At 45.2% G+C, this 15,972-nt stretch overlaps 1 protein-coding gene across 2 annotated transcripts in view; it reads left to right on the top strand.

Moving 5' to 3' along the window:
• LOC119966314 (retinol dehydrogenase 12-like) overlaps nucleotides 1–15,972 on the top strand; it is a 41,368-nt gene that overhangs the window by 7,789 nt on the left and 17,607 nt on the right. For both annotated transcript variants that reach the window (XM_038797792.1, XM_038797791.1), the window contains exons 2-4: nucleotides 5,591–5,700; nucleotides 12,843–12,998; nucleotides 15,838–15,942. In XM_038797792.1, the coding sequence (XP_038653720.1) occupies nucleotides 5,591–5,700; nucleotides 12,843–12,998; nucleotides 15,838–15,942 (371 nt within the window). The remainder of the gene's footprint in view (nucleotides 1–5,590; nucleotides 5,701–12,842; nucleotides 12,999–15,837; nucleotides 15,943–15,972) is intronic.

The raw sequence follows: 15,972 nt of genomic DNA, 5'->3' as shown, positions 1-15,972 counted from the left end.
AGCATGTACTGTGAAGAAACTGCAATTGTACTTTACTGTTCACAATAGCTGCTGAATTTTTTTGGTAAATCCATCTGCTGAGCAATCTTGTACTACGCATTCAAATAAACCAAGTCTATGTACATCAGTCCTGCATTGAAGTGTATGCAAGCTTAGGTTAAATTAAAGCGATACAGTAAAGAAGCTGACATCTTGCTGCAGACACGTCTCAGAAGTTGTCCCCAGGAGTTAGCAATGTAAAGTCACCAAAAGCTTCTATTCCCAAGAGAAATACAGCTGTTATACGATATTACTTCACCTCATCTGATTTTATCTGCAATCTCCTCAGCCACAATCCTCCAAGCTATTTTCATTCCTTGGATCATACCCTTTTAAGCATCCCTGTTTTTAATTGCTCTACCATCGGTAGTTGTATCTTCATCTGTCAGGTCCTAAGCTCTGGAATTCTCTCCTAAAATTCACTACCTTCTTTTCCTACTTTAAAACTCACGTCTTTGACTAATCTTTTGGTCATCTGCCCTATATCCTATTCACAGCTTTGTCATTTTGTTTTAAAGTGCCTCGGAATATTTTGGGTGCAATTCACCTGAAAAATTTCAAGTCCGGTTTCAGATGTGTTTGGCGGGGTGTTTCATGACGGCTGCAATGCCAAGATTGAGACCGCTTTTCAACGGCACTTAGCCTTTTTTTGGGCCTTGGGAAATTTCTCCCCGTCAAGGCCACACTTTTTAATTTCCCGGTACTGGGAAGTTGAATTCGCCAGCAGGACCGGATCCTCACAGATCGAGCAACATTTTGAAAGGCTACCTCAATCTCTACACCCCCACCACCCCCCTTCCCCCAACCTTTCTGCGGCCTCCTTCCCTTTCATGGGCATGAACCCCCAGGCCCTAACCATTGGTGGTGCAACATGACACCCAGGCACCTTGGCACTGCCAGCCTGACACTGGTGATGTCCAGGTGGCACTGGCAAGGTGCCCAGGTGATACTGGCCAGGTGTCAGGTGGAGGGTCTTGTTCCTGGTCACCTGAGATCCACCCCCAATGTGCCATCCCGCCTGGTTTCGCTTGTGGAAACCAGTGCTGATCGGTGCCTGGTTGAGGCCTCACAGACGTGGGATGTTGACCCCCGGGCATCAGGTGTATGTGGTGTTGAGACCGTTAAATGAGCCCAAAAGCTTATTTGAATATCATTACCTGAAACATGCCCAGCGGGGCAGCAGGGTAGCATGGTGGTTAGCATAAATGCTTCACAGCTCCAGGGTCCCAGGTTCGATTCCCGGCTGGGTCACTGTCTGTGTGGAGTCTGCACGTCCTCCCCCTGTGTGCGTGGGTTTCCTCCGGGTGCTCCGGTTTCCTCCCACAGTCCAAAGATGTGCGGGTTAGGTGGATTGGCCATGCTAAATTGCCCGTAGTGTCCTAATAAAAAGTAAGGTTAAGGGGGGGGTTGTTGGGTTACGGTTATAGGGTGGATACGTATGTTTGAGTAGGGTGATCATGGCTCGGCACAACATTGAGGGCCGAAGGGCCTGTTCTGTGCTGTACTGTTCTATGTTCTATGAGGGGATGATCCAAATCGTGCCAGGCGTAGTGAGTCGGGTGACTTGCAATCAGCCCAACGCGTGTCCCGTTTGGAGCTCTCCCAGGTTTCATCTGTTGCACCTGACTCGGTCCCAGGCGCAATACGGTGGCTGAATCGTGCCCTATATTATGATAAAAGTGTTATACAAATACGAGTTGTTGTTGATTAGCACCATAGACAGAATAATTCAAACACAATTAATCTTGTAGACAAATTGGTGCTGAGATTTTACCAGCCAAATATGCTTCTTCCTTTTAAAGGTAGCACTGCTTTGTTGAATTAAATATTGGCTTCTTCCAAAGTTAAAACAAGAGATCACACTTTCTCTAAGTAAGTAATTCCAACGTGAGCAAAACTCCAGTTAAATAAGTAGAAATAAGTGAACTAGGTCACAAAATGTATCTCCTTGAACAAGATACATTTGAACTTGAACATTTGCAAAATACATTTGCTTGAACAAGAAGCAGAGGTAATAGTTAAAGGATCTCCACCTGTGTTGTGATCGCTTCTTCATCGAGTAATATGCTAGAGATTTCTCTCGACCCTCTTTGCAAAAAGCACTAATTAGAATTAATAAGTAAGCGTTCTATTGTGCTGATGTGACAGTCAATTTGGTGTGAATGTTTTCTTTCTAAGGGTTCATTTTGTCTTTCCCTTCTTTAGCTTTGCACAGTATGAGGAAGGATGTTAGGTTGCTTAATAATAAAATGTGGATTGCCTCATTCACAGTGACTTAAGGTTCATAGATATAGATATAGAATTTACAGTGCAGAAGGAGGCCATTCGGCCCATCGAGTCTGCACCAGCTCTTGGAAAGAGCACCCTACCCAAGGTCAACACCTCCACCCTATCCCCATAACCCAGCAACCCCACCCAACACTAAGGGCAATTCTGGACACTAAGGGCAATTTATCGTGGCCAATCCACCTAACTGCACATCTTTGGACTGTGGGAGGAAACCGGAGCACCCGGAAGAAACCCACACACGCACGGGGAGGATGTGCAGACTCCGCACAGACAGTGACCCAAACCAGAATCGAACCTGGGACCCTGGAGCTGTGACGCGATTGTGCTATCCACAATGCCGTGCTGCCCGTTTTTTTTTTTTGTTTTTTTGTTTATATTTTTAACAGGCACAGAGACAACTTTTATTCCATCAGGCAGAACAGGGTTTGAATCTAAACCCAAAGTGAATGATATGCAAAACTGAACTCCAATAAAATAACCCGACTAAAATATCCCTAATATCCTTTTGAGGTTACAAATCTCAAAACAAGCACATACTTGATGACGGTTCCAGAGGAGCAGGTGACCAATCTTCCATTTAAAGTCTTTATCTGCTACATATACTGTATACATACATATTCTTTAAAAAGATAGTAAAGCCATGATATCGAAGTGGTCCAGCGAATAATGGAGAGGAGAAGAGACAGGTTTACATTTTACAATACTTTAAATGCTACTCTTACAGGAACAGTTCAGAATTTCAAAAACCATAGGGTAAATTACTCATGCTGTTCGACACTGGTGGCGAATGCCACACTGCAGAACTGGTGCGCTTCAGGTAACGTGGCTTAATTTTGCCAAAGATGGTCTTAAGGTCAGGAGGTTGAATGACACCAAAGAAGTGGTCCACATCATCTAGTGAGTTCCTTCATTCCTTCAGTTTTCTCTTAATGCACCATTCTGTTTTGTAGAACTGTAACTGTGTATGCTTCCAAGACTCAAAATTTCTTAGTTCCATCTTGCGTCTAATCAAAGAATGAAGCTGTGTGTCAGAATCGGGGCTTTTATGTAACATTGATGGGAACAATATCTGATCAAGTGCTTATGTTTGGCAAAATGCTTTTAGCTGGGCAACGATTATTTTCGATATCTTCCCTCTGGCTGGATTCCACACAGGCAATGATTCACTAAAGCAAAGCACTAGAAATCTGAAATCAAAACAGCATATGCTGGAAATACTCACCATATCTGACAACATCTGTGAAGAGAGAACACTTAACCTTTCAGGTCTGTGACCGGCTGTCAGATTGACCCTAGTTTTTATGGATCTGAATCACGTGGAGGGCATTCAACTTATCAATAGGACCATGTGGAGACAAACATTTTTACTTTAATTGCTTGTGCTGTATATTTTCTTCAGCTTAGTAGGACATAATTTTGTAAGTGAGTAATGATTTGAAAGAATGTGTTTAGAACATAGAACAGTACAGCACAGAACAGGCCCTTCGGCCCTCGATGTTGTGCCGAGCAATGATCACCCTACTCAAACCCACGTATCCACACTATACCCGTAACCCAACAACCCCCTCCTTAACCTTACTTTTTAGGACACTACGGGCAATTTAGCATGGCCAATCCACCTAACCCGCACATCTTTGGACTGTGGGAGGAAACCGGAGCACCCGGAGGAAACCCACGCACACACGGGGAGGACGTGCAGACTCCGCACAGACAGTGACCCAGCCGGGAATCGAACCTGGGACCCTGGAGCTGTGAAGCATTTATGCTAACCACCATGCTACCGTGCTGCCCTTTCTTCCGTTTCTTCCCACCTTGGGACATTTTATGACGTTATAGGTTTTTTTGTCGCCATCGTCCCATGGGCTGCTTCTGACTTTGAAGGGGAGAGATGACTGGTGGTGATTTAACCTGAGGAACACCACAGATGAGGCAAGGTTGAGAAGGGGACACCTTGAGCGGCATGAGGCGCAGTGATTAGCACTGGGACTGCGGCGCTGAGGATCCGGGTTTGAATCCCGGCCCTGGGTCACTGTCCATGTGGAGTCCATTCGCCCCATGTCTACATGGGTTTCACCCCCACAACCCAAAGATGTGCAGGTTAGGTGGATTGGTCATGCTACATTGTCCCTTAATTGGAAAAAAAATTAATTGGGTACTCAATGTTTAAAAAAAGTAAATAACCTTGGCCAATACAGGAATTGAACCCACACTGTTGGTCTTGCTCTGCATCATGAAACAGCCATCCAGCCAACTGAGCTAAACTGGCTCCCAATTGACATTATGTTTTGGGTGGATGGTAACATCAGCTTGAATCCAATTCAGTCTTGAGATCCATGTTGAGATCCACTTTATGGATGCTTATTCACTTTTCAGTGACAGCAAAATTCAGATACAGGTTGAGCTTGTGACATAAAAGATGTATGTCCAAAAAGTTTACCGCCTTGTTTTAGAAAATCCCTAATTGCCCTTAGTGTCCAAAGGTTAGGTGGGGTTATAGGGATGGGCGGTGGAGTGTGCCTGGGTAGGGTGCTTTTCAGAGGTTCGGTGCAGGCTCAATGGGCTGAATTCTGCACTGTAGGTATTCTATGATATGTACCGTGATGTTTTTCATTCTCCTACTCTGAAGAAGTGTGGCTGCTTAGTTGATGAATATACTCAAAACTTTCCGGTGAAAGATTTCTGGGCATTGAGAAAATCGAGCAAAATGGAGATTGGATGGGAAAGTGTAATGATGTAAAAGAGGAGCCACGATCATCTTGGATAGTTGAACAGACTTGTAGGCATGAAATGAAAATTGACACTGAGCCAAAGGAGGGGGATGATAGAACAGGTGACTAAACATTTGGTCTTCAAGGAGAGAGTGAGGTGAAAATAATGAGGAGTCCAAGAAGGGAGTTTCCAGAACTTGGAACCTAGACACTGCTGGCAATGGGGGTGGTGTGTCAAGGGAGCACATTCTTGGAAGGTTGTAGGGCTGCAGGGGGTTACAGAAATAGAATCATAGAATATTACAGCACAGAAAAGGCCTTTCGGCCCATTGCGCCTGCGTTGGTCAAAAACAACCACTCAAACATTCTAATCCCATTTTTCAGCACTTGGCCCAAAGTCTTGTATGCCCTGGGATCGCAAGTGCACATCTAAATACTAAATGTGGAGGCATAATGAAGCATTATGAAATCTCAGATCGGTTTTAATACAGGACTCTACAGCTAATACCAGAATTACAATTAACATTTTTCTATGAACTTTTGTTTCTCAACAGAAAAAGAGCAACAAAATTGTCAGGAATCAGACTGGAAAATAAAACTGTATTAATAACTGGCGCGAACACTGGAATTGGCAAAGAGACGACAAGAAACTTGGCAAGAAGAGGTACAAGTAGTTTAACTTGTTTATAGTTCAATGCCTTGATATTTACTGATGGTGGCCGTGATTTTATGAATTGAATTTTCTGGGATTTAATGGAGCATTTGCCAGCTATTCCTTGTTATTATTGATCGCAAAAGTTTTGTCACTGAAGTGTGACATTAGTAAAGTCATCTGAGATAATACTAAATTTGGTGATGTTGGGAATAAATTCCCTCACTAACTTGATGTTTCAATCAGTCTTGAGATGGAAAAAGTGCAGTTGGGTGGAACAGGGAAAGTCCTCCATACCTGTGCCCCGCAAGGCTGCATGCTTATCCCTTACAATACTCCCTATACACACATGACCGTGTGGCAAAACTCGGCTCCAACTCCATCTATGATGACACTACCGTAGTGGGCCGGATCTCAAACAACGATGAGTAAGAGGACAGGAGGGAGATTGAGAACTTAGTGACATGGTGCAACGACAACAATCTCTCCTTCAATGTCAACAAAACAAAGGAGCTGGTCATCGACTTCAGGGAGTAAAGTGTCATCCATGGCCCTGTCGGTATCAATGGGGCCGCAGTGGAGATGGTTGACAGCTTCAAATTCCTCAGGGTAAACATCACTAACAATCTGTCCTGGTCCACTCACGTCAACGCTACGACCAAGAAAGCTAAAAACAGCGCCTATCCTTCCTCGGGAAATTAAGGACATTCAGGCATGTCCACAATAACTCTTACCAATTTCTATACATGTACCATAGAAAGCGCCCCACCTGGCTGCTTCACAGCCTGGAATGACAACTGCTTGGCCCAAGACCGTAAGAAACTACAGAGAGTCGTGAACACAACCCAGTCCTTCACTATAACCCGTCTCCCACCCATTGACTCTGTCTATACCTCCCAGCGCCTTGGGAAAGATGGCAGCATAATCAAAGACCCCTCCCACCCGGCCTATTCTCTCTTCCAATCTCTTCCACAGGCAGAAGATACAAAAGTATGAGAACACGCATCAACAGATTCAAAAACGGCTTCTTCTCCACTGATACCAGACTCCTGAATGGCCCTCTTCGGGTCTGAACTGATCTTATGGATTGAACTGATCTTTCTATGCATCCTCTTTACAGTTCATAGAATCATAGAATTTACAGTGCAGAAGGAGGCATTTGACCCATCAAGTCTGCACCGGCCCTTGGAAAGAGAACCCTACCCAAGCCCACACCTCCACCCTATCCCTGTAACCCCAACTAACCTGGACACTTGAGGGCAATTTAGTATAGCCAATCCACCTAACCTGCACATCTTTGGACCGTGGGAGGAAACCGGAGCACCCAGAGGAAACCCACGCAGACACGGGGAGAACGTGCAAACTCCACACAGACAGTGACCCAAATCAGCAATTGAACCTGGGACCCTGGAGCTGTGAAGCATCTGTGCTAACCACTGTGCTACCGTGCTGCCCGAGTATTTGTAGCACTATATACCATATACTTCACTTTATGTTTATGTATCCACGTGTATTTATCATATGATCTATGTTTTTGTGATGGAACTATCTGACTGGACTATACTTTTCACTGTCCCTCGGTACAGTACATGTGACACTAGATGTAAATATATATCAGACCCGCAATACAACAAATTCATTTCTGTCATGTGACAGACTTTGACCTAGAAACTGTAACAGTAAAGACAATTATTAATTACTGTAAAATATTTGTGGAATCTATAATTTTTTTTTTTAAATGATTGAAAATGATGTTTTGAGGGTTTGAATCATGATCAGAAATTACGTTTAAAATATGTAGGCTATACGGCAGACAAAGAGGAAAGAGAAGAGCTGTATTCTTGAGCAGTTAGAAAGCACATTTAGAATTGCTGCTACTGTTTCTTTAGTTCTGAGTGATTGAATGCCTAGAATCAACTGTACCATGTGACTGACAGAATCTGTGAATTGAGAAAGTTGCAGAAGTTAAGTGTGTCATTGTGTCGAAAATTGCACAAGAAGAGTTGACTCTGTTCACACAGGAACTGCTGACTGCATAGAGTCACTATGTCCTTGAAGGAAAGGGGCTTAAGGAATTCGGCTTAAGAAAGTTCTAAGCTTGGAAACGGTGTGGTTGAAATAGGAGCCAGACAGCGGGAGTGGACTGCCTAGTAACTCCATGATGTATCTTGAATTTGTTATTAGATTTATAATTATAGTTTGCATTGACCATGTCAGTTTTATGATTAATTGTGATTTCTATTGAAGTAAAAGTTAGCAAAAATGAAATCTTATCTCGTCATTTTTTTTCTTTTGGGGGGCTATTCAGTAAATGTGGTTCTTTTGGTGGAGGAATTCCCATGGGAATTATAACAATTGCATATTTAATGTAAAAAAACATCTCAAGCGCTTCTCAAGTGTAATGAGACAAAAATCAGTCCTAGGTTGAAGATATTTTGAGGGGAATCGCTAAAGCATCGGTGAGAGACGTGGGTATTAAGAAAGCGCCCTCCAAAGGAAAAATAAAGATGTAATATCCCTCACGGAACCTACGGGGTGGGAATGCTAGTCTTCCCTGGGCTCCTTACGGAGTACGAGCTCCCCCACTAGAGGCGGGGGGTATCTCGTATTTAACCCATGTGTATAAGGTCAGTAAGGCACTGACCTCCGAATGAGCCTGACAGGGATCTACTGGGAAATGCACATATCGTTCATATAAATAAAACTTTGTTTCTTCTTTTACTCGGTTACTCGGTGTGGACTCCCCATGTCCTTACTAAACTGGCGACGAGAAATAAACTAGTTTGCTGTTGACACTGCGACCCACTCAGCTGAGCCACCTCCCTGATTTTCTGGACCCAGGTTTGGATTTCTTTGATTCATCATGCCTCTATTTGGGTGGTTAGATGCATTTAGCGCCGGTGTTGAAGACTGGAACCAATATGCTGAACAAATGTGTTATTTCTTCCGGGCCAACAATTTCACCAAAACAAGCCCAGATGGTCATCGTATTGACTGCCTGTGGACTGCATACATTCGAATGCCACCGAGACGCCGTCACCAGTCCCAGCTGAAGATAATTCTGGCTAACGTGTGGATGCTGCTCTAGGCGAACCCGCAGGCAGCAAGAGGGTCAGAACTCCAGGCACCCTGGTCGAGGTAGGCATCAGCCCTGGTGGCAGGCCTTGCATCTGGATGACCCAGAAGAGGCAGAGGATGAGGCTGAGATGCAGTTGAACTGTTTGGTAGTGCCCCATGTGGCCCCTATTCTTCTTCCAATACAAGTGAATGGCCATATGCTCCAAGTGGAGCTAGATGTGGGAACGGCCATTTCTGTTGTGGCACAGAGCACTTTTGATCTTGGCAAAAAAGGAGTGGCCAGGATTCTCCAAAAACGCTGCTAAGTGTTGACGTTGGCTAAAAACACCGGAAAGTTTCACGCCGGCGTCAACGGGCCTCTTAGCCCAACAATTCTGTAGCCCACGGGCACAGCACGGCACCGGAGTGCTCCGTGCTACTCAGCTGCAGTACGCGGCCCTGCACTGCTGGCCGTGGGTCCGCGCCAGCGCGCACAACATGACGGAGCCTCACAGCGGGCTGGCGCGGAATAATCGCCGTCAGTCGCCTGTGCGGTCGATGCGACGCCGGTCGGGGGCCGTTGAAACAGGCCCCCACGGTGATTCTCCGCGGTTGACCGGCCGAGTTCCCGCTGGCTTGGTTTACGTATGGTTCCACCTGGCGGGAGCTCAGCGTCGTTGCTGCTGTGGCCATGGGGTATCAGTCTCCGAGGAGAGCTCCACGACGGCCAGGCCCATGATCGGGGGCCACCGATTGGTGGGCGTGCGCGATCTGGATCTCCAAGTGGGGTCTGGCGGTCTGTGTACGGACTGAGCAAATTCACGGACGTTTTCCAGTCTGGTTTGGGCACCATTCAAGGTGCTGTGTCCAAAACTCAGATGGACCCAGAAGCCCAGCCCTGAAATTATCATGCCGGCCTGGTTCCCTGTGCTATAGTGGAGAAGTTTGAGACTGAATTTCGGCGTTTAGGAAGTTTGGGCATCCTTCGACCTGTGTGCTTTGCTCATTGAGTGACGCCGATGGTCCCCACAATGAAGCCAGATAAGACAGTCCACCTCTGCGGAGACTATAAATTGACAGTGAATACGGCTTCGAGATTGGACCTTAACCGCACATCGTGGATTTGTATGCCAAGTTGGCAAGTAGCTGTACATTCACTAAATTGGACTCTAGCAACGCTTATCCACAACTGGAGCTCAATAGATCCTCCTGGAAATACGTCGCAATTAATATGCACAAGGGACTCTATGAACCCTCGAGCCCCCCTATGGTGGATGAAGTAATTACCATCCCGAATTTCATGGACTCCTTACCCGACTTTGCCTCGTGTGTTCGTGACTGGATGCAAACTGACTCTGTGCTTGCCAATGTCCGACATCTGGTGCTATATAGTGGGCAGCCGTGACAGCCAGTAGGGGAGTTAAAGATTTTCTCCTCAAAATTGTTGCAGCTGGCCATGGAAGAAGGTATCCTCCTCTGGGACACGAGGGCTGTTGTCCCAGCAAAAGGCCAGGTAATCATGTTAAAGAACCTTCACGATGGACATCCTGGATCTCCAAAATGAAGATGCTGGTGAGAAGCTACGCCTGGTGGCCGGGTTTGGACATGGGTATTGAGATGTTGGCCAAGCAGTGCTCCAATTGTCAAGAGCACCAGAAAGATTGGCTTGGTGGCACCCTTTCATACCCTTGTGAGTGGCTGGGGTGCCCTTGGGCTCATGTACACGCCGGTCTTGCCGGTCCATTCTCGCGTTCGATGTTTCTCATCCTGGTGGATGCCCACTCAAAGTGGCTGGAGGTCCACAAATTGGCGTTCATCACTTCCTGGGCAACCATCAAGCGAGTTGCGCATTTCTTTTTCCACACACAGAATGCCTGATATACTCATGACCGATAAGGGGGCCTCCTTTAAGAGTGAAGAATTTGCCACTTTTCCGAAAAGCAATGGGATTTGCCGTGTCTGCACCACCCAATGCTATCCAGCATTGAATAGTTCGGCAGAGAGGACTGTACAGAAAGTTAAACGGGGACTCGAGAAACAGACAGCTGGCTCAATGGACACGATACTGGCGAGATTTTTGTTCTCGTACAGGACCACGCTGTAACTGGGCTAGCCCTCGCTGAGATGTTAAGAGATCATAATCCTTGTGCACGGCGGTGTTTGATTCTACAGGACATTGGTACAAAGGTGCACCGTAACCAAGGTTTGCAAGGCGTTGGCCAGTTCGACGTTGACCTCTTCGATGCTTCGTGTCTAACGACACTGCGTTCGTTCATAATTTCAATAACCGTGCTCGCAGGCTCTCTGGGATTGTCGTCCGTCAAACAGAACCAGTCTCTTACCAAGTTTGGGTCTGGGGCAAATAATAAGACGGCACCTGAATCACATTCGCTCATGGAGGTTGCTCCCTCACAAAGTATCTCAGAAGAAACCTGTCCGAGATCCTCCAGTTCCATTGCCGAACCTGCCTGCTGTGAAGCCTCTGGTCTTTCTTGACAATGACATACCCGACATTGTGTCTTCCAATTGTGAAATGGAGACGCAGATCTCTGAGATCTCAGATGCCAACTCCTGACGATCGTCTGCCACAATGTTCCTGTACAGACAACGTTCACCAGCGACTGATCCAACGCAGCAGCTCCATGGTGACTTGCTGGAGCCGAAGGACTCCGTCCTCCGCCTGCTGCTCCTCTGCCTCATCACATGTTGAGGGGGTCTTCAGATGAACCTACGGTGTGTGGATGCCCGTCTTTCCCGTGCTCCTTACGAATATGAACTCCATCGCTCGGAGTGGGGTATCTCAATTAACCAGTATATAAAAGGTTGGTCAATAAGGCACCAACCTCAGAAGGACCCTGGCAGGGATCTACCTGGTAGTGTACATATCATACGTGTAAATAAAACTTTGTTTCTTATTTTACTCGGTGTGGACTCCCTGTGTCCTTATTAACAAAGCCTTGACTTTACAGAGCATCTTCACGGCTATAGTCCAACTGATATCTGGGGTTTATAGAGGAAGTAACAAGCCCTGCTTTCAGTTTTCCAAGTGTTCCACGAGAGGAAAATTTTGCTTCATTCACTGCTCTGTGTCGGACAAGGAAAGGCAATCGAGGGGTGAATGGAGTGATGAGAGCGTGGTGTTCTCCGTCTTTATGGAATGTATTCCGATTATGTCGCCATTATAGGACATTGTGGGGGCCAAAGGGATAAGATAAGTAACACAAAATTGATTGAAATAGATTGCTTCAGCTGAACAATGATGGATAGGTGTTCTGACCAGGCACTTGAATGTTAATGACTCAGACATACAGCTGTCATTTGTGGACTAATGCACAGTTTTCCATGCTCTTGAGTGGGTGGATGTTTTGGTTTCACACACAATGTACAAGTGAATGGTGCCAGTGTCTATAATTCATGTCCCTAAGAAACATACACCACTTAGCAGCCACCACAGTGATTGAAGATGTGAGACAAACAACTGATGACTTCACTTTTAACACTGCTCTCTGAAGTGCTGTTGCTGTGAACAGTACAATGTGCATTGTTGTGCTGGCTTCTCAGTTCATTATTCTTGACACAATTGTTAATTGGATGCACATATGCTACTGTACAGAATAGGAAGTGCGTGCAGGTTTTTGTTTTAGTCTGAATATTGCTTGTAAGCACTGAAATATTTACTACTTGGCTAAACCATCACCTTCCACATACCGCTGTGCTAGGAACTGTGTGCAGGGATGGCATCAATTGTAAGCACGAACCAATTCAATTAAAAAAATCAAAGAGTAGGGCTTCTCTGACTCAGGTCTTCAAAGTTTACAGAACATGAGGAAAAAAAGTTTGCAGAAGGTAAATATAGCACTACATAGCAATTTTTCTAAGAGATAATGATAGGATCTTATTTTTGTTTGTTTTTAATTTGGAGTTTTTTTTGTACTACTTTGATGCTTTAACAAAATATTGGATCCAACAAGAATACATTTTCATTGCAACATGACAATTAATATCTGCAGGAGTCCCAAGCAAAAGTTCACTGTCTATGTTATTTGTTTCTTTGCCTTTCTAACCCTTGTCCTCTTACTATTTTCTTTTACACATAGGAGCCCTGGTTATAATGGCATGCAGAGATGTAGAAAAAGGTGAAGATGCAGCTAAAGAAATAATAGAGGAAACAGGAAATAGTCTTTTAATTGTGAAGAGGTTGGATTTAGCCGACACCAAATCTATTAGGGAGTTTGCTCAACAAATCAATGAAGGTATGTTTTTCTTTCTTTCTAACAGTAATACATTCTCATTTTATTCTGGTCTGTCATTTTATGAAAATTGCCCAGAAATTCCAGTTCACAAACTTGCACACTTAAACTATTCAATCAGTTCTTTTTTTTTTTTATGGTGTTGTGGATGGGGGTCCTTGTATATCTGGATATTTGTGGCAAGGGTGTGGACAAAGCCATAATTGGGCATGGAGGCCCCGTGGATCTCAGTGATATGGCCACATTTAAATATATTTCTGAATTCTCCCACCTGACTATTGTCCAGATCAATAATCTAACCAACGGGCGGCAGTATAGGAAATACCGACCTCTCAACTTTAGTGGAGTTTGGGACTTGAACAACTGCAGTTGGGTGGATGTGGTTGTGGCAGGCAAAGTGAGTGTCAACTATGGAGCGGAGGGTGGAGAGGTGGCCTTTTCACAAGAAAACCTGCAAACGTAATTTCAAACTTAACCAGCAGGGCCTCTAATGGATCAGGGTCAGACTCTCAGCAGATTCTTCCCGACAGTGGAGACCCTCCCCCATGCTCTGACCACTGGCTGATGTTGACCAGGGAAAGCACAGGAAGAAAGTAACCAGTCAGTAAATCCAATTTCCGATGACTTACTGTGACTCATTTCAACAATAGTGAGGCATTTTGATGTGTTAGACTGGTGCAAAAAACACTCTAGAATAACAAGAATAGTTTTATATGTGTGTGTCCAGGGACCTAGGTTCAATTCCGGCCTTGGGTGACTGTCTGTGTGGAGTTTGTATGTTCTCCCCTTGTCCGTGTGGGTTTCCTCCCACAGTACAAAGATGTGCAGGTTGGGTGGATTGGCCATGATAAATTGCCCTTAGTGTCCAAAAGGTTAGGTGTGTTACGGGGACCGGGTGGAGTTGTGGGCTTAAGTAGGGTGCTCTTTCCAAGGGCGGTGCAGACTCAATTAGCCGAATGGCCTCCTTCTGCACTGTAAATTTTATGATTCTATTCTCACCCCCAGCGCTTGGCCCATGGTCTTGAATGCTATGACATTACAAGTGCTCTTCCAGTACTTCTTGTTAATTCTGTTTCACAGATGCTGAACGTTTCTCGCATTATTCGTTTTTTATTTGTTTTCCCTTTCAGTCTCCCGAGCATTGGAATATTCTATGTTAGTTCATTCTGTTTAACTGTAAAATGCATTACCAACATGGTAAGAGGGGAAAATAAATCACTTTCAGTTTGTGTTGGGATTCCCTTTTGACAATCAAATCCTTGGGGAGGCTTTGGAAGTGTATCATAGAATCATAGAATTTACAGTGCAGAAGGAGGTCATTCGGCCTATTGAGTCTGCACCGGTCCTGGGAAAGAGCACCCTACCTAAGCCCACACCTCCACCCTATCCCCGTAACACCACCTAACCCTTTTTAGAAGTGGAATTTATCATGGCCAATACACCTAACCTGCACATCGTTGGACTGTGGGAGGAAACCGGAGCACCCGGAGGAAACCCACGCAGACACTTGAGAGAACGTGCGGACTCCACACAGACAGTGACCCAGCGGGGAATCGAACCTGGGACCCTGGACCTATAAAGCAACTGTGCTAACCACTGTGCTACCGTGCTCACGTGTAGTAAGATCTTTATATATTTTGTTAGCATTATCCATTATTAAAAATCCCTATGAGACCATTCTGGCTTGAATATATTCCTCTGCAAACAATTTATATCTCAGCAACATGAAGTCGCTCTAAACAAGAGTTAGAATAACTCGACTAAAGTCATCTCCCACAAAAGCTGGAAATCAGTAATGAAAACAAAGTGCTGGAAATATTTGGCAGAATATTTAGGGCAGCACGGTAGCATAGTGGTTAGCATCAATGCTTCACAGCTCCAGGGTCCCAGGTTCGATTCCCGGCTGGGTCACTGTCTGTGTGGAGTCTGTACGTCCTCCCCGTGTGTGCGTGGGTTTCCTCCGGGTGCTCCGGTTTCCTTCCACAGTCCAAAGATGTGCGGGTTAGGTGGATTGGCCATGCTAAATTGCCCGTAGTGTCCTAAAACGTAAGGTTCAGGGGGAGTTGTTGGGTTACGGGTATAGGGTGGATACGTGAGTTTGAGTAGGGCGATCATTGCTCGGCACAACATCGAGGGCCGAAGGGCCTGTTCTGTGCTGTACTGTTCTAAATTCTAAATCTGTCAGCATCTGTGAAGGGAGAAACAGACTTAACTTTCAGGTTGATTATCTTTCGCCCAAATCTCCCCTTTTGTACTTAATCGTGCATGGGTGTATAGGACATCACCAACATTATTTCAGGCAATATTTAGCAATTATAATTCTACAATACATTTTCCCGTGTTTTCGAAAACTTTTTCCACTATAAATATAGGGAGACACGGTGGCACAATGGTTAGCACTGCTGCCTCACAACGCCAGGGATCCGGGTTCAATTCCGGATCACTGTGTAGAGTTTGCACATTCTCCCCGTGTCTGCAGGGGTTTCCTTTGGGTGCTCTGGTTCTCTCTCTCAGTCCAAAGATGTGCTGGTTAGGTGGAGTGGTCATGCCAAATTATCCTTCAGTGTCCAAAGGTTAGGTGGGGTTTCAGGGTTGCAGGGATAGAGTGGGGGTGTGGACCCAAGTATGGTGCTCTTTCGGAGGGTTGGTGCAGATCCAATGGGCTGAAGGGCCTTCTTCTGCGCTGTTGGATTCTATGATACTTAACGCGTTTTTTTAAACAACAAGAGGTGATAGGGTTTTAAATTGAGCAAAATGTTCCATTCCAATAGTCGCTGGATTAATGCTAAAATTCTGCCAGATATCACTGTGTCTTCTAACTAGATTTATTTTTCTCTCTCAGAATATCAGCAGCTTCACATTCTCATCAACAATGCTGGAGTAATGATGTGTCCTTATTTAAAGACAGCAGATGGGTTTGAGCTGCAGTTTGGGGTCAACCATTTAGGTGCGTCTAAACATAGAAAATAATACTGGT

This window comes from Scyliorhinus canicula, chromosome 5, assembly GCF_902713615.1.
Source record: "Scyliorhinus canicula chromosome 5, sScyCan1.1, whole genome shotgun sequence".
Taxonomy (NCBI): Eukaryota; Metazoa; Chordata; class Chondrichthyes; order Carcharhiniformes; family Scyliorhinidae; genus Scyliorhinus; species Scyliorhinus canicula.
Note: the sequence above shows the minus strand (reverse complement) of the source record. Positions and strands in the feature narration are given on the sequence as shown.